The 18,129-nt window shown below is 32.5% G+C and overlaps 1 protein-coding gene across 1 annotated transcript; it reads right to left on the bottom strand.

Annotated features, from left to right (window-relative positions):
* Positions 1–5,355: 5,355 nt before the first annotated feature.
* On the bottom strand, positions 5,356–16,472 carry LOC149083158 (cholinephosphotransferase 1-like). The gene is made up of 8 exons (XM_089236312.1): positions 15,815–16,472; positions 15,090–15,237; positions 13,000–13,141; positions 11,293–11,377; positions 10,423–10,554; positions 9,310–9,468; positions 7,203–7,328; positions 5,356–6,852 (listed from the first exon to the last, which is right to left on the bottom strand). Exons 1-8 carry the CDS (start codon positions 16,049–16,051, stop codon positions 6,652–6,654), a joined length of 1,230 nt encoding a protein of 409 aa, XP_089092438.1. The 5' UTR covers positions 16,052–16,472; the 3' UTR covers positions 5,356–6,651.
* Between the last annotated feature and the right edge of the window lie 1,657 nt (positions 16,473–18,129).

Genomic DNA, 18,129 nt, shown 5'->3' with positions numbered 1-18,129 from the left:
TCCATTGCAGAGATCTCTTCCAGCCCAGCTTAGTAGAAAGATACATTATATGTGTGTAAAAAAATCTTCCTTAGATAATAGGGCTGCTATAAAGCTTCACGATGGTTACGAGAGAGGAAAGAAAACAGAACTTGTTTGAATTTATTATACTGGAGTTTCAATGTAATATTATGCCCGTGCTGTAAAGAGGTTAATGGGTAGTAAAATACATTGAAGCCCATCAACATGATCCAAAAAGTGTGTTATAAGAGGTTTTACTGTATTAACTTCATATACTCATTCTAATTTCGGCAGAAAAAATGAAAGGCCATCAAACGCTATATTGGTGTGTAATAACTCAGTTAATTCAGGATGTTTCACACAAAATTTTTAAATTTACATGTACAAAAAATTCTGTAAAAAGGCTGATTGGCATTTGGTTTTTTTACTTTTAAAAACAAAAAAAATGAATATTGAACGTACAGAAAATTGTACAATTAAATAGTGAAAATAGTGTTAATTTATATCAAAATTTTTACCAGTATGGCAGAATCAGTTATAGACATTATGCCAGAAATCAATTCTACAAAAATAAATTACCAGTTTCAAGAATTACATTAATGGCAAAATTTAATAAATTTAAATTAATTTACAATGCAAGAAACAAAATTTATAATTTTGGAAAAAAATTACAACAATTAGAAATAAAAAAACATTTCAATTCAATGAGAAAGAAATTGCAGCTCGAGTTTTCTCAGAGTACAATACACAAACTGAATATCAAAATATTCTGCATCTTCAGATTTCTTTGTTAACAATAACAAACATTAAAGCTATAAAAAATATGACCAGTTTTATTCAAAAAATAAATTTTTCACTCACTCATTCGTATCTTATTCAAATACCCCTTTATATATAGTTGACCCGAAAAATCAGATTTAATCACTGTTATAATATGGTAGATAACATTGTAGTACTCAAAAAATCATAATATTCAGCCAATAGAGATTTCTTTCCGAAACCTTGCATCAATATCATCAAAAGCATCATCTCAGAAGTACTGTGGTCCAGTATGCTTGTTTTACAAAATATATGTGGCATCCATGAGCTAGAGAATTACGAGTATTAATAAAAAGTTGTGTAGTATTCCAAGCCAAGATCATTGTATGATTTACACCTCCAAAAATTATAGGGTTTGAATAAATTAATTAGGTGATTTATATTTTTCGAAAAAAGTATTGAAATTCTTTCCATTTAGGGGGGGGAGTAAGGCAAAACCGGGTAGGGCATTATCTCTGAATCTAGTGCTGTAAATCTACCTAAAAAAAAGTAAATTACTGCTCTGCAGACCTTAACCAGTCGGATGGTTATGATGGCATATGACATTGTGCCAATTTTTAATCTATTTCAAATTTTGAAAGCTAATTAGTAATAATTCCAATTATCACAATTTTTTTTTAGATGATTTAAAAAAAAACAGTTAAGAACATGGTCAGTTTAAATGTATTCATAAAAAATTTTAATCAGGAAAATATTTATTTTACTACCTTCAAACTTTTAAAAAAAGGAAGAAAAAAAGAAAAGGGAGAAATTAATTGGATAGCTGACTGGTAAAAGAAATTCAAAATAAGATTAGGGGAGTGGGTGGTTACTGTGTGATTTTTTCAAAAATTTAAGTTTTTAGGTAGAAATAATTTGATTTTGTGTTTTTCACTATCTGCTATGCTCAGCTAAATGTTTGAAGAATCATAATTTTAAGTACATGAGGGCATTCATTTTTCAAGTAACATTTAAAACGCATCAGTAGAAAATTGAAAGCATCATTAAACAAAAATTGTGTCATTTTGTTTCAGGAATGTCAGTGTGCCACCAGTAATTAAAATCATAATATTCTCAAAATCAACACAGGAAGACAAAAAAGAAAGCTCAAAAAGTTATTTTCTTTCAGAAGTTTTCAACACCAAAAAAGTTATTAAGCCATTATACAATATGTTAAAAAAGAAGCATCAGCATCTCAAAAAGATTCAAAACAAAACATGGGAAAAGGCACATGCTGATTGCTCCTCCTTAATGAGCTTGTGCTGGAATAAAAGAGTCCAGATAAATATTTTCAACATCCACTAATGAAAATATGAAAGCAGCAGCAAGAAGAATAAAGTGGATAAAGTCAATAGAAAAAATCAAAAGAATAAAGCTAATTTAATAGAATGATCGTGAAAAGAGGACAATTCCAAAATTTGTATATTTTGCAATAAACATTTTGCACAGTTCAAATCAAGAAAAGAATGGATCCAGTGCCGCTTTTGTAGAGAATTTTACTCAAATACAGAGGAAGATGACATGTTTAAATGGGGTTTTTGCAATTAACATGAGAAAAAATACTTAAATTTTTCAGTGACTAGAAGTTGAATGGTCATAAAAGGAGGAGGAGGATCTCATTTATTAAAAGTGGGTGTAATGTATACCTTGAAAGACAAATATAAATTTTTCATTTTTTAAAATAAACTTCTTGATAAGTACATTTATTTACATGTATTTGAATGGTACCGGGTTTTGCCACACCTGTGGGGTAGAACCAGGTATTTGCTTTTTTAAAAAAAATCATAATTAAGGAAAAAATTTTAACAAAAAAAAATCACTTATATTCATTGAAGCTGTACAACAAAGTTTGTGTAATTTTTTTTTTTTCATGTTTCAGGATAATGTACACTCAAAAACATTTGGTACCCGGTTTTACCCCACTTTCCCCCTATGCATATGGATCTGAAAACAAATGTAAATTTATAGGAAAATATAGTGCACACACTATTGTAATTTCCTGCTTATAATCCACATATGCAAATTTCACACCAATAATGAAATATTAAGGAATGGAGGGGATTGTTGTTCACTTAGTAAAAAATATTTCAATTTTTCTACTTGCCATGTCATATGTCATGGTTTATTTAAAAAAAATTTCTTTTTATTAGACCTGCAAAACGACAAAAATTTTTTACTGGTTAATAAAAAAAATTAATTAATAAAAAATTTAAATCAAACATTTTCAATTAAGTTTTCAAATGTTATTACTTTATAAAACTCATTAGGTAACTTTGTTTTATTAATTTATGCTATAAAAATATATTTTATTAATTTAACTCGCCCACATTCACTACATGCAAATAAATATTGTAATAGATTAAGAAATTGTAGTGTTTTGCTACAATTTCTTAATATTAATTTATTTATTGAATGCATGCTTGTAGTGCTGAACATTTTGGAATCTTCTCAGCAGAACCTTATTTTTTAAATAAAATTATTCATTTTAGGTTAGCCATTAATTCTGAAACTACTTTTGATCTTCACACTTATTTTTCTCCCTTGAAACTACTCCCAAATGATGCTAGAGGTCTGATGTTACCCAAATACCAAAACAGGACTACAACTAGGATTCTTACTATCCCCACAATTTTAAAATTTGATAATTCTATAACAGTGTTCTTTGTTACCACCTAAAACTACCCCCCCCCCCCCAAAGTTCAGTTCCAGCCCTGACTAAAACTGCTATTCACAATGAAGACAACATATCTTGTCTTCTAAAACTTCCATCAAACCTAATTTAAAACTGAAATCACCAATTTTCGTTGAATTGATTTGTATTTCCATTTTGAATAATTTGATCAAAATATTGATTCAAATATAAGTTCACTTACCTAGGAATATAATTAAAGACATCTACTGGTTTCATCAAATAAAAATATATATAAATTGTGAACTTTTAATAAAAATTTTAATCTAATATATAGTCGATTAACTCAACTAAAATTTTTAACTGTGATTAACAATTAATCAATTAACTGATTATAATCAGACCAGTCCTCCTTTTCACAAATCAATTTTTAAAGGTATTCACTTCTATTTCAACCTCCTAGAAAAAAAAAAAGCTGCAAATAATATACAGAAGTACATTATTCACACCAAGAAATTCTGATAGCTTTTTTTTAATGTGTGGATTATATACACATAAATGTGGTATATAAAATTATTCACTATGCATTGCGACATTTTTTTTTTTTATAACATTAGTTTAGAAATAAAGCAATATGTGTGTCTCTCTCTCCTCTGCTAATAAGATATGATTTTTTTGAGGCCATGAATAAAAAGAAGTGAGAGAACTTATAAATTTCATATCATGTATAGCATATTTGATTTAAAACTAATCCACTGATGAAAAATGAAGTAACAGAGAAGTGCTCGAGTGTTTCAGCATTGTAGCCCCAGTTGCTTTAAAAAAAAGATGAGCATCTCTCTTGCACATGCCATAGCTCAATACAAGTACTCCAAATGGTTTGAAGATTTTAAGGAGAAATTTCTCAGAGAATTTTTCCGACTTCATAGAAAGTACCACATAACCAACTGATAATATGGTTGCTTAGAAGACACTAGTGAAGTTTAATCCACATGCAAGCGCTCAAGGGTTTAGTCAAGAAAATTACCCAAACAAGCATAATCACCTATCTATATCAACTTATTAAGGTGCCAAAATAAGGAACTTTATTCACATACAAAGTAGAAAGCCTATTACCAAACATTAATAATCTATAACATCATCTCAAAACTGGGTCAGAAATATCACGCGTGTTATAAATGTATTCTACAAACAATTATTCTCACTCGTATAACCGTTCTTTCAGGTTCACACTGCATTTTCCAGATAGAAAGAGCTTCACAAACTGTTATGAAGTGAAATGAGCATTTACAGACTTCTTTGAATCCAAACATTCATTAAGTCATAGAAGCACTTCTTGCACAATTCCCATCATTTTTTTCTTTCTCTTTAAGTTTAATAAACAGAAAATATTTATATACATATATTTGGTGACCTTACCTATAGAGGGATATAGACTTCGTTGGGGGTGCGCAGAAAAGTGATGCGTGCTCTTGTTGGCAGATGAGGCTTGTATTATGAAGAAAGACTTGATTTCTTGAATATGTTTACATTGGAGAAACACAGGTATTGGGGGATATGATCAAAGTGCTTAACATTTCAACGGGGTGGATAGGTGTTTATCAATACACCACCAATCAAATGCTTTGACAAGGGGACACCGGTATTGTTTAATAATGGATAATTCTAGGTTGTGGTGTTGCAGGGAGTTTTTCTCCAATAGGGTTATTAATAAATGGAATAGCTTACCTTCGGATGTCATGAATTCAAACACAATTGACAAATTTAAATAAGAGGTAGATCATAGTGGGATAAATCTAGAAGCTATCCATACTTAGATATATCCATACTTAGACAACTATATATTTTCTTATATAGTATTAGTTATTAGTTTTTCTTTTGTGATATATGCTTTTATTTTGGGTCGCTATATTTTGGTTATATTTGACATCCATATTTTTTTATATATAATGGGCATCTTTTTTTCAGCCACCTCATTGGCATTTTGCCTGTTGTGGCCCTTGTATTTGTATTTCGGAAAACAGATTTCCTCTTTCAATTGTTTTAGGAAATATAATGCATAAAACCAATTTAAAAAAAAATGAAGAGTAAATTACCAAAAAATTTTAAATGAAAGTTTTACTTAATTTTTGCAAATTTCACTTCACTCTGTTACCTCTCATTTTAGGAAACATTACTTTATTTCCAACCCAATATTTATACTTCATAAAAAATAAAACTATCATGGAAAAGACAGATATAGCAATGACAATTACACATACCATGATGTAAATATTTTTTTTTCAATCACAGACTTTTTTTTTCATTTACAACAAAGTTTAATCTTATAGTATATTGTATGTTGAATGACTCCTGAAAATTAGAAATACATAAAATGATAATCATAAATGTAAATAATAAAATATTATTTCCCGAGACGTAGTATACACATAGTTATAATATATAAAGTAAGTTATGTTTCAAGCATAAGTGGTAGGTGGATATAGACCTTTCCATAAGATAGTTTCAAGTGCTTTTTAATTGCTTAATAAGACATTTTTTTAAGAATAATTTTGGATGAATCATTTTCTTTGAAGCAAAAATATTTATGGCAGTTAAACATATCAGAAACAAAGTAATTAAATCACCCATTACTATTTAAAATCAGGGATAAACACGCAAAGTATTTTAAGGAAAGATAATAATGGTGAAAGCATGTGTTCACTCTACACAAACTAACACATATGAATTTCATTTAAATTGGCATCAGTACAATGATAAATTACGAAAAATCATATAACTAATATATTTATATCATTTGTTATTTACAACTCTACATACAAATATTGATGGAATATAAACACATTGAGACCATGATAAAAAGATTTTACACAGATTTTCTGCTAATTTTTTTTGCTAATCAAATCACATTCACTTCTCACATTAAATTTCTGACTTTCACTAGCAATATCTATTACAATAAAAAAGAAAAATGGGGGAAAATGCTTCACATGCAAAAATAGCTTTCACAAAATATTTTTTTATCTGGCATAATGGTGTGTATACATATTGAAATTCTACCTTTCACTAAATGGACATCAGAAAAAGAAACAATCGTATCGTAAACTCTCTACTAATTTTTTTTTTCAGATTGCAATAAACCACACACACACACACTAAGGGGAGAAAAAGAATAAACAAACAAAAACACAGAGATGAGGTGTTGTTTCTTTGTGAAAAAAAAGTCATGCTGCCTTATGACCACTAGATCTGAAACTGGGTCTCACACCAGCTCCCAACTGACCCCTATTCATCGCCGTTTGAAAACTGTTTTCTGTCCTATGTGGAGTTCTTGGTGTTATTTTGAACAGGTGTATTTTCATAGATCCACAAATCTGATTACAAACTATTGTACAGTAATGCACTAGATCTGCTACTGAATATATCTGGAATCAAAATAACAATAGCCATTGTTCATAAATATTGACTAAGTCATACAAAATTCAAAGAAATAAAAACAGACAAGGCTGATAATATTTAAGGTTTTTTTTTTCAATGTTAAGATTGATATTTTTTTTATTTTTCCACTTTCAGAAATAAAATTGGCACTTTAAATACAATGCGCTCCATCATCATTCATTAAAATACTGCACAAAGTGAAAATATTTTGAAATCTTATTATTTTGAGTTATGGATATTTTTTGTGTTATTCATAATAGGATTGCAACTCCAACTGATTCTTTTGAATTTATAAATTATGAATATTTAATGGTCAATATGAAATAAGAATACTAACCAAACATAACCACAGCACAAAATGTTCATTGAAGTATGTATTAAAGTACTGATTAAGGAACAGCATTCCTGGACCAATGAGTATCGAGTCAAAATATTCAAGTTCACTCCTTGTCATATGAGCCAACTAAAAAAGGTAAACACATTATTCACAATCTAAAAAAAATCTTTACAAAAAACCTGGTTCCATGCTATGGTTACGAAGTAACTTGGTAACTTATGGAAAATACTGAATATAGATGGAAATTTTCCTTTATTCAATAAGTTTTACAAATAAAAATTCATTTTCACTCAATGCTACTCACTATTTTTTAATAGCTGCATTAATTTTCTCTGAGTTAAATTACTGTACATAGTTTATTTCAACAAAATAGATTAAATGTCTAGATATATAGATAGATTGAATTGTCTATTCAGTATTGATCAGGGATGGCCAACAGCTGGCCCGTGAAGTGATTTTATGTGGCCTGCAACTAAGTGAAATTACTGTAAATTGACTTTATCATTATTTATGACATCATTTTCCAGAGCAGGCCTGATTAACAGGCTATTTACATTCATTATTTATAGTGACAATAGTAATTAGCTATTTTAACATCATACTGCCTTTTCGTACATATGAATTGCTCTCAAAGTTTGTTAAGACCATTTTTACCCCATTTCTTTCCACCACCTCGGCGGGCAAGTTGCCTTTTTGTGGCCTCTGTATTTGCAGCTGAATGCATATTTGGTGTTCTGCTAACAATGTCAAAACTTTTCAAAGTGGATGCCAAATCACAATCACGTCTCAAAATTACAGTAGAATACAGTAGGCTTTATAGTCAATTTACCTCAATAATTTTAAAGAGAAAAAATATGTCATATGGAATGGTCGGGTTCATATTGTACCGTTGAATAAAAGAGTTCCACACCCATTTCATGATGATTTTTTGAGTCGAAAACAGAGACGAATTTGTCTTGAAATTTTGATATAGCAAGTTAATGGCATTCCACGTTGCAGCAGACTAACACTTCTTCAAATCAAAAAATTCAGATATTCTTTTCCAAGAAGGTAACTCAAGTAATAAGAATAGATGTATTGCAAATCTGGTTCCGTGTAATCTCATGGACATACAGGAGCACCAGGTGATGGTGTGGGTGAGCGTCCTTTCACATCTACATATGAATGGTCCTTGCAAAGCTAGTTCATTTTATCTTCAAACCATCATGGGTTTTCCATGATAGTTAATACTATCCACATGACTGGCTTTTGCTATGCTTCCCATCCCATTAATAACACTACTATTGAAGTCTACCAATGCGTGAATCAGTTCGTTAAGCGTCTATTCTACCCATTGTCAAATCAGGAGTAAAGGATAATAATAATTGCAGAAATTTTTTTGTCTAAATTCCACACTATGGTTGTAATTGAATGGACTAATTTTTAAAAGAAACTAATTTTTGATGCATTGCCCAGGGTGAAGTTTTATTGACTAAAGTGTTTAAGTGTTAAGTGTTGTAAGTGTTTTTCACCATATTACGTATGGTGGACACAAATCAGTGTTTTCTGAGTAATTTTACTTGCCAGAGTGTTGTCCCTGGTGTGGCCTGTGGCACGCAGCCAACCATTATAATGACCCTTGAACAGTGAGAAGTTGGCCACCCGGGTATAGATCATACTTAACTCACCTCAGATAGTAATGTACAGTCAGACACACTTATAATGAGCACGAATATTACAAATTTTTGCATATAACAAGTATATTTTTGCATGTAGATAAGTTTTTCTATTTCCCATTAATTTTGCATTGCTTATTATGCCCGTACAGATATAATGAAGTTTTCATGCAATGAACATTTTCACTGTTTTTTCTGACTTCATTATAAACAGGCTTGAATGTATCAGCTTAGGCTTAAGATTGTTTTACCATCACTCTTGGAAACTGTGCATTGAAGATGTGTTCGCATCAATAACATTAAACACTTTGGCCACATTAAATTATTGCACTTTTTTAATGTAATGAAAAAACTAACAAATAAAAGTGGGCTGAAACTTGAAATATTTGTACTTAAAAAAAATGGTTCTAAGGGAAAAAATTTTCTTAAAATGAATAAAATAAAATACTCACAACCAGTTTGTTTGTTACTTTTGCTGCAACTATTCCAAAGGCCAAAATATACAAACACGGATGATTTTCATAGACATTTTGAGTGGACTTCTGATATATAGTGAAAGCAAGGATATTCACTATACCGATTGGTATGGAAGGAGACAACACACTGGTATCCTAAATATAGAAATAGATATTTAATTATATATATACATTAAAAAAAATGTGAGTACTAAAGCAGATTACAAAAAATATGTTCATTAAAGACATTGGTAAGTACCACAAATAAAAACTTGTGGTACTTAAACTCTCAGGAATACATTTTGGGCCTTTGTGTAAAATAGGAAGAAATTGTGGAAACAACTGATGTAATAAAAAGACAAAGCATTAGTAATGGTGAAATGTACAAACAGGAACTATTCAAGCCTCTTACAAATTTTTCAAGGACTACTTGAAGTTGATCGTAACAAATTCGTTGGAAAAATGGTTGAATAAATTGCAGGATACAGTTCATTACTATCCTTAACAATATTCTAATGAATTCATGTGGCAACAGTACCAAAAGATGTGATGCCATACTAATAGCAACTGCAGAATTGTGTGCGCATATTAAAGAAACAAAAGCAAAATTTATGTATTATACTGTACATATGCAAATGTATTATATTTTTAGTATGTATATTTTTCTGTTTATGTTATTTTTATTGATATTTAGCCGCTTTTTATAAATTTTGCAAAAGCTGTTTTAAAATTCATCAATTTTGTGTGGTCCGAAGACAGAAGAGATCTCTTAAAAAAGCTTAACCACAAATATATTGTGACAAAACATCGCAGCAACGAAAAAAAAGAAAAGAAAAAAGTCTTTACATAAAAATTAAAATAAAAACTAATAAATAAGCTGACTTAAGAGCAATACTAACAAGGACCAAGTGGGCTACCAAACTTGTAATGCCTATTAACATTTTTTTAAACAGTAGGAAAAGAAAGCTCATAAAAAGAATTCATAGCGATGCAATTTTATCATACGAAGTTTTCTACTTTTATGCTATAGGAAAAATGGGGGTTTTCTTTCCTTTCTTTATATAGTTCTCCCAATTAAAATAAATGAAAAAAACAATAGGAAACACTCACAGCTACAGTTGCGCCATTTTTACCGATTCCTCCTTGGCAAACAACTTTCATGTGATAATAACATAACAGCATGGACATACAAAACGCTAAGGCCATTGGAAACAAGCGTAACTCTACTCCAATGTATGGAAGCTGAAAGTATAGTAATTTTATTAGAATAAAATTATTTGCATACAAAGTGTATAAATATAATGCCCACCTGACATCTATTTTCTGTGAATAGCTGCTATAACTCACCTCCCCCCCCCCCCCCCAAAAAAATACACAATGAATCTTAATTTTTTTTCACTTTCAACTGCCCCGGGCAGCAAAATTTAGGGGGGGCGGAAGTTTTATGTAGGAACAAAGAACTTTGTTACAAAATTATCAAATTTTAAAGTTGTGGGGAGCCACAAAAAATTCTAGTTACGGCCATGTCTTAAGGACAGGATATTTAAGTATAGAAAACAATTTCGGAGAGAATTTCCACAAAACACTGAGAAATAAGTGTAACTGAAAAGATATGAATCAGTGGTTCTAAGCCGGTGCTCCATGTGCAACTCCCAGGGACTCCGCGGCGACTAGAGGAAAATAAAATGAATCATTAAATTTGATAGATAAATAAATAAAAGAGGCCTACAAGGTTCTGTCATAAAAATTATGAACAAAAAAGGGCTCCTCGAGTCAAACAGGGCTCCGCCATAGAAATTATATACTGAAAAGAGCTCTGCGAGTCAAAAAAGGTCAAGAACCACTGCTATAAATTTTAAGATTTACAAATAGTACCGCTTAACCTTTGAAGACAACAATGGAAATTTATAGATAGTATTATATTATTAAACATTAGTAGGTAGTTGTAGAATAAGCTTTACATCTGTATATTCAGCATACCTGATATGTCCACACAGATGGCCCAAAGATGGCTGAGATAATATGTACCAATGTTATGCTGCACTGGCATTCAGTGACGTCAAAACTGAAATTATTAAAAAAAAGAAAAATTGAAAAACTTCAATATTCTATTAAAAATTATATCATATAATATATATTAATACAAACCGATAGATATTTCAATGTTTTGACTTTATGAAGTCAAATTAATTATAATGTACTACAGAAATTCCCAAACTTTTTCATGATGGCCCTATTAGCAATGAAAAAAATTATGTATGATCAAAACCTTTTATAACAAACATCAATGGAATAAAAATGTTGTTTGTTGTATCCAAAGTTTTGTTATAAACTGGGTTCACTACTAGTAAGAAGTAGCAAGCTACTTCCAGCACCCTTGCTTGATATCAGGGAATTTCGATGACACCCTGAAGTGCTGCGACACAAACTGGCTGGGATTTATAGCATTTTTTTATAATAAACATGATCCTCATGTATTCCTAAGGGATTAGAATGATCAGTCAAGGGAATTTGTTAGTGTTAGTAGACATCCGTGCCTGAACCAGCATTCAAACCCAGACCTGCACAGTGAGAGGCCAGCTCCCTAACCACTTGGCTGCCAGGCAGCGCTTTTGATATAATTTTATCTCCAAAATACTTTGTAACTTTCCTGAAAATATCTTATGACACACATCAGTTGTGGATCTCTGATCTTTCATGCACATTATGGTGCTTTTAAGGATATCTTGAAATTTTTTAAAATTCAAGCAGAAAAGGGATGCTTAAGAATTAATTTTACAATGATTATGAATAGATGAAATAATAAAAAAATCGTATTTAAAAGGGGAAAAAAACTCAAATGAACACAAATTATATACAAGAGATTGTCTTGACATGAACTTCATTATAATTTAGACAAAAAGTTTTAAAAACATAGTGAAACTTTGATATAACAATCTTCTGTGCACCAAAAAAAAAATATTGTAGAGGAATTAGCATTATATAGAGAGACAGTATTATCATCATGTGACATAAAATTTATGCTGCTGTTGACATCTTTATACTGCTGCTGGCATCTTTTCTAAATCTGCATTGTTAGTACCACCATAAAATGTGTTTTTATGCAGTTATTGACCGGGAAAAATTAATTGATTGGTTTATTAATAAAATTCAGTTATATGCATTGCCCCTGTAAAGTTGTTTATTGCATTGTACTTTTGTGTCTTGCACAGAAAGCAGAGATAGCAATAACTTCCTTAGTGATGTCAGTGATCCCGTGGTGCCAATTATCAGTTATTAGAGGCCTTCAAAAGAACAAAAATTAGTTACAAAGTTAAAAAAATTCAAAACAAATTTGAGCAAATATTAAAAATTTCATTGTAGCGGTTTTTCAAAAATCTTCAAAAATATCGTTGTAGAGGAATTTATAATAGTAAAGGATATAATTGTATCGAGAGAAGCTTAACATTGAACTGTAGGTGATTCCAAAGAAGATTTGAAAAAATATCATTGTAGAGGGATTTATTGTATATTGGGTATCGTTGTGGTGAGGTTTCATTGTCATATGTGTCATGTGTTTGTAAACATTGAATGCTGTTCAAATGCACAAAGTAGAAATGTTATCAGTCACGTATTCAATAATGAATTAACTAAAAACAACTCTTTGTAACATCAAAATGCATTCTAAAGAAATTATATATTCTATACCTATTGAATCTCAGAGATCCTGTGATGTATGTCTGCCAGTGAGCACAATAAAATAAAGTTATAGCAATGAAGCACAGGAAGAACATCCAGTTTGAGTATGTCCCTAACTTCACAGCAATACATATGCCTAATGAAACAAAAACTGAAAAAGAAAAAGTCAGTTGAATATTCAATAAAAACATAAATGAACTTACAAAGGTTTCAACAACTGGCTGGTGTGAAGATAAATCCAGAGGAAAAAAAATTCAACTGCCTCTGCAGGGAATCCAACCCATGTCCTATTTACTTTATGAGTGAGTAACTACATTACAAAGGTACGAGTATTGAAACTCTTTCCTTAGAGCTCATGTGCGCTTGAACGGGACCGTACACGGACAGTCACACCTAACTCTGGCCAAAGCTCACAATTGCTAACACTACCACCAGATAGTGACTTATACGAAGATGTCTGTTTCTGCTATTCATACAAAGGTATCAAAAACTGGCTGATGTGAAGATAAATCTAGAAAATTAAATTCAACTGCCTCTGTGGGGAGTCAAACCCACATCTAAGGAAAGAGGGTCTTTGCCTTTGTACTCAGCAGCACTCACCTAGCAAGCGAGATGATATGGGTGTGATTCTCCACAGAGAAAGTTGAATTTTCTTTTCTAGATTTATCTTCACATCAGCCAGTTGAAACTTCTGTATGAACAGTGTGGAGAGTGACATTTTCAGATAAATCAACTTCTAATGATAGAATGACCACTTAAATTTTAAAAAATGATATACAAACTACCAGAACCACAACTAGAGAGAAGGGAATATAGAATTTAACTTTTGCATTGCTATTGCTTTGACTATTCAGCTCACAGGTGTATACAGAGTTCCCTCTCCGTTCAGTGAAAAAATTGTATTATTGGTATAGGTGGGGGAGGACGGAGGTGGATATCCCCTCCCCTTGTTCAAAGATCCTATATCCACTTATAGTTCAGCATTGCAAGTAAGTGGGTGACAAAATGCTAGCTGATCCCAGCTGACCAAGTACCTAGTTGCCAACCTGCAGAGAGAGAGAGAGAGAGAGAGAGAGAGAAGTTCAGAAAAATAAAGTTTTCTCCCACCCCCAACAAAATTCTATTCCTGGCTCATTCTTATCACTTGAAAATTTAATTTTTACAAGAGACTGGCTGACCATATGAATTACATTTTGTGAGACTTTTCCTTTTTTTTTTATCATTCTGACATTCATATCAAAAGGTTTAGTGTTTTTGCAATGATGGAATCTGTTATTTCAATCAAAATCATGGATAAAGATGATTTGCAGACAGAATTGAAAATTTTGACTGCAAAGATTGAACTTGTATGTAAAACATTTTTTCCAATGAAATACATTTTAATTCACTGCAGATTTGTTTTCTACTTCCTGCCCATTTGATAATTTTTTTAGTGCAACAGCTACTACTACAAAACATGCACCTTGGGGAAATTTCTAACGAGTTGGTACATACTGGAACAATGGCCCTAATGTATTCACAATGGACCCTGCTTATGTTTTTCAACAAACCTGTCACGAAATTATGTTGTAAGCAGGGAAAATGCTTTAAACAGAAAATCTTGATATTAGTAGCCTAAAAGTTGGAACGACAAAAATAAGTCTTAATAAGTGGGAAAACCTTCTCAGTGGGAAGATTATAAATAGGATTCACTGTACACTGTCAGAGTTATGCATGTTTTGCATTCTAGTGGTACTGCAATCTGTCTTTCAATTTTTAAATAAAACGGCAGACACCGGAATTTGCATTTGATGGAGGAGGCATATTGGCAACAGATAATTTCAGCAACAACTGACATTTTTACCCTTAGTTGGATATTTTTTTTAGCAACAATTGGCAATATTCACATATTGATCACCTAAATTTTTAGATAGGCCTACTTGATCCCATAAATACTTTCTTATACTTGATCCAATTAGATATAATCGCCTTATATTTACTCAAAAATTTTAACCTCTTCTGAATGGTACGTAGACACTTAAAACACATAACAACAAAGCATAAATCATACTTGATAAATAAAAACAATCTTGAGATTTATCTATTTTGAACACGATTACCTGTAGATATTGAGTCGCATCCATGATCAAACAGTTCACCTAAGGGAGTACTGGATCCAGTACGGCGAGCTTGCTTCCCATCAATTGCATCCAGAGATTGATAAGTAAATAACCCAGCAGCACAAAGTAAATATGCCCACCCTGGGGGCTGTAAAGAAACAATATAAAATAGAACAAATTATTAGCAACGAGCAAATGCATCAATTGATATAATTTTGCAGAAGGAAATAAGAATAGGCATTTTGTTTGGTCTATTTTCAACAATTTAAAATAACCCTTGTCTGTAAGCAGCACCGTCTTAATGCATGGGCATGGCCCGGGGGGCCTCAAGAGAAGAGGAGCCTCAGAAAAATTAAAAGTAATTGAATTTTTCAAGAATTTTCCAGGTAGGGTCCCAGGAAAATCACTTGGCGCGGGAGGGGGGGGGGGCTCATGATGCCCTTAAGGTGACATGATGCACATGAGGTTTCTGGGTATACCCACATGGGGACGGTTAGGATTGCCCTGGTTCCATGAATAGCTCTACTGGATTCTGAAAGTGGACACATTTCTTAACAGCATACTTCCCTTCACCACTTGCTGGGGCACTCAGAATCGCAGGGTGGGGATTTCCATGTGGCCTTGGGTTGAGAACCAATGCATTACAACATTATCACTAAACAATGTTTTCTTTCCTCAAAACAAACAAGGTAAACTTTTGGATCATGTATTCGATCATAACTCACCTCTTGCTTCGAATCCGGGCTGTAATAAACGAGTATCAACGTGGTGACGATCGTGATCACGAGGCCAGTGATGGTCATCAAATTGGGAGCGAGCCACAGAGGGAGCTTGGTGACCAACCAATTCCAATAGGGCTGGAGGAAAGGATCCAACAGCGTATTCCCGGATGAGCTGTAATTGTGATCGGCCAATTTCCTCAGCTGGCTCTGAGTCAGGACATCGTTGCTGCTGAAAATCATCTTTAATGCCCGACAGAGTACGTAAACTTAACGTGCGACCGAATCCAAGCAGATCCAAAACACCGATAACATCAACAACGATTATGAAATAATAATAATAATGCTGCTGCTGGCAACTACATTAGGGTATCAACGTGTTTACATTTATCTCAGCGATTTTTTTTTTCTTTCTCCACAGACGATAAGTTTCCTCAAAAGGAAAAAATAATAATAATACATCAACCTTGAAAGTCTCTACATTACACGGAAGTCTTTACATTAAATGGTTGGGAGGAAATTACGAGAAAACTGTTCTTCATTCGAATTTGTGGCGAATTTTTATCAATTCCGCCGGGAGTGTTATTAGAGAAATTAAAAAAAAAAACACCTTAAGTGAACAACGCAGAGTATGAGTCAGGTGATGGAAACCTCGTCCAGGAAAATTTCCCTCTAAAATTTCCCTTTCGGCTAAAATTTATCCCACACACTTTGTAAAATATGCTGCCATCTATCGATGGAAATACCTAGTCAATAATTTGACACTAGAAAAGCACTGCACAAAAACTGACCATATTTGCTCGACAAAAATACGGGACATTGCTAATTTTTGCCAAAAATGATGCCAAAGAAAGCTAAGTTGCCAACTCTTGCTGAAATCGTAGAAAAGTCGCTAATTGCGGGATATGCTACTGCAAATTGCAGAGAAATAAAAAAAGAAGACAAAATTTGTTTGATGACACACTTGCCCTGTGACAGATTCAAAGTGGTTGAAGAATCTTTCTTCAGCTTTGGACAGAGTGCATTATTGTTCCTGAGAAAAAGATCCCCGGCACTGTTTGCTCCCACCAGTTTTCTCATGTTCCTAGAAGTACCTTAAGTTCATAAGTGTTAATTCATGTGAGTTTTAGCATTGGAAATTTAAAAAAAAAATTTTGGTTTCTAACTATAGCCTAAGCTCTATCAGATACAGATACAGATAGATTAACGTCCTCTATGCCTGCTTAGGGCTCTAGGACAGCTTTAGTTCAAAACGTCAGAGTGCAATCTTGTATAAAAACATTTGCGAAGATGAACAGGAACAACAGAACTGTGGGGAACAAAGTACAATGAAGAAACAGTCTTAGCAAAAAACAACAACAACAAAACAAACAAACTGGTAGATGATGCAAAGAGAGAAAAAAAAAAAACCACAAAAATCTCAGCTCCTAGAAAAATGAAAGCAGCCAATGTTACAAACGGTTACATTTTCCCATGAAAATTTCAAATTCCTTGACCAAAGTGCTCGGAGTCACTTCAATGAGTGTGTGCCAGTCAGATATCTGATTATTACCAAGGCCTACATTCTGCAGAAAGCATTCCCTAAAAATTGACCATTTGGGACACGTAAATAAGAAATGATTGTTAGATTCACAATTGTTGCCACAGATACAGTTAGGTGAACTTATTTGATGAATTCTGTGAAGGTAACCATTGGTAGGTGCTCTGTTGGTCATGAGACGATAAAAGAGTGATTCAAACTTGCGGCTAGTAAAATAGGGCGAAAATTTTTTAACAGCATCGAAGAAACGATCTGCAACTGGATAAAGGGGTTGATTACAAAAATATTGATGAATTGATGATTGCCAATTTTTGTGTGAAAGATTAATCACATCCTCGAAGTAAGCATATGTAGGGAAAACTGGATTTTCGGAATCAACTGCTGTACGTGCTAGATGATCTGCAAGCTCATTGTAGAAGACACCCTTGTGGCCTGGACACCAAACTAATGAGATTCTTGTCGCCCGCAATGATGCTAAATATAAGGCATAAAAAGTTGCTAAAACCACGGAATGTGATTTTGGGTTGATGTTGGCGATTGCATGAATAGCTGATTTGCTGTCGGATAAAATTATGTAGTTTTCATTACTGACAATGAATTTTAGTGCTGCGATCATTATTGCAACACATTCTCCAGTGAAGACAGATGAGCAATCATGGAGCGAATGAATTACGAGTTTTTGCACAGAAAATTCCAATAGAGGTATGAGCTAAGCTCTATCACCCTTTACTAACTGCCACCCTCGCTTAAGGCGCTCCTGCCTATAAAAAAATTTATACAT

Source organism: Pholcus phalangioides, unplaced genomic scaffold, assembly GCF_987345545.1.
Source record: "Pholcus phalangioides strain wild (caught in Gottingen) unplaced genomic scaffold, Ppha-v1.0 ptg000009l_1, whole genome shotgun sequence".
In the NCBI taxonomy this organism is placed as follows: Eukaryota; Metazoa; Arthropoda; class Arachnida; order Araneae; family Pholcidae; genus Pholcus; species Pholcus phalangioides.
This window is presented reverse-complemented; position numbering and strand designations above follow the sequence as displayed.

Bases quoted from the DNA above. Each gene is read 5' to 3' on its own strand.
- LOC149083158 (XM_089236312.1), bottom strand. From the start codon at position 16,051: ATGATTTTCAGCAGCAACGATGTCCTGACTCAGAGCCAGCTGAGGAAA. The intron at 15,238-15,814 runs GTGAGTTATGAT...GTTTCTTTACAG, and splicing joins GCCCGGATTCGAAGCAAGAG to CCCCCAGGGTGGGCATATTT. The intron at 13,142-15,089 runs GTAATCGTGTTC...TTTCTTTTTCAG, and splicing joins ATGCGACTCAATATCTACAG to TTTTTGTTTCATTAGGCATA.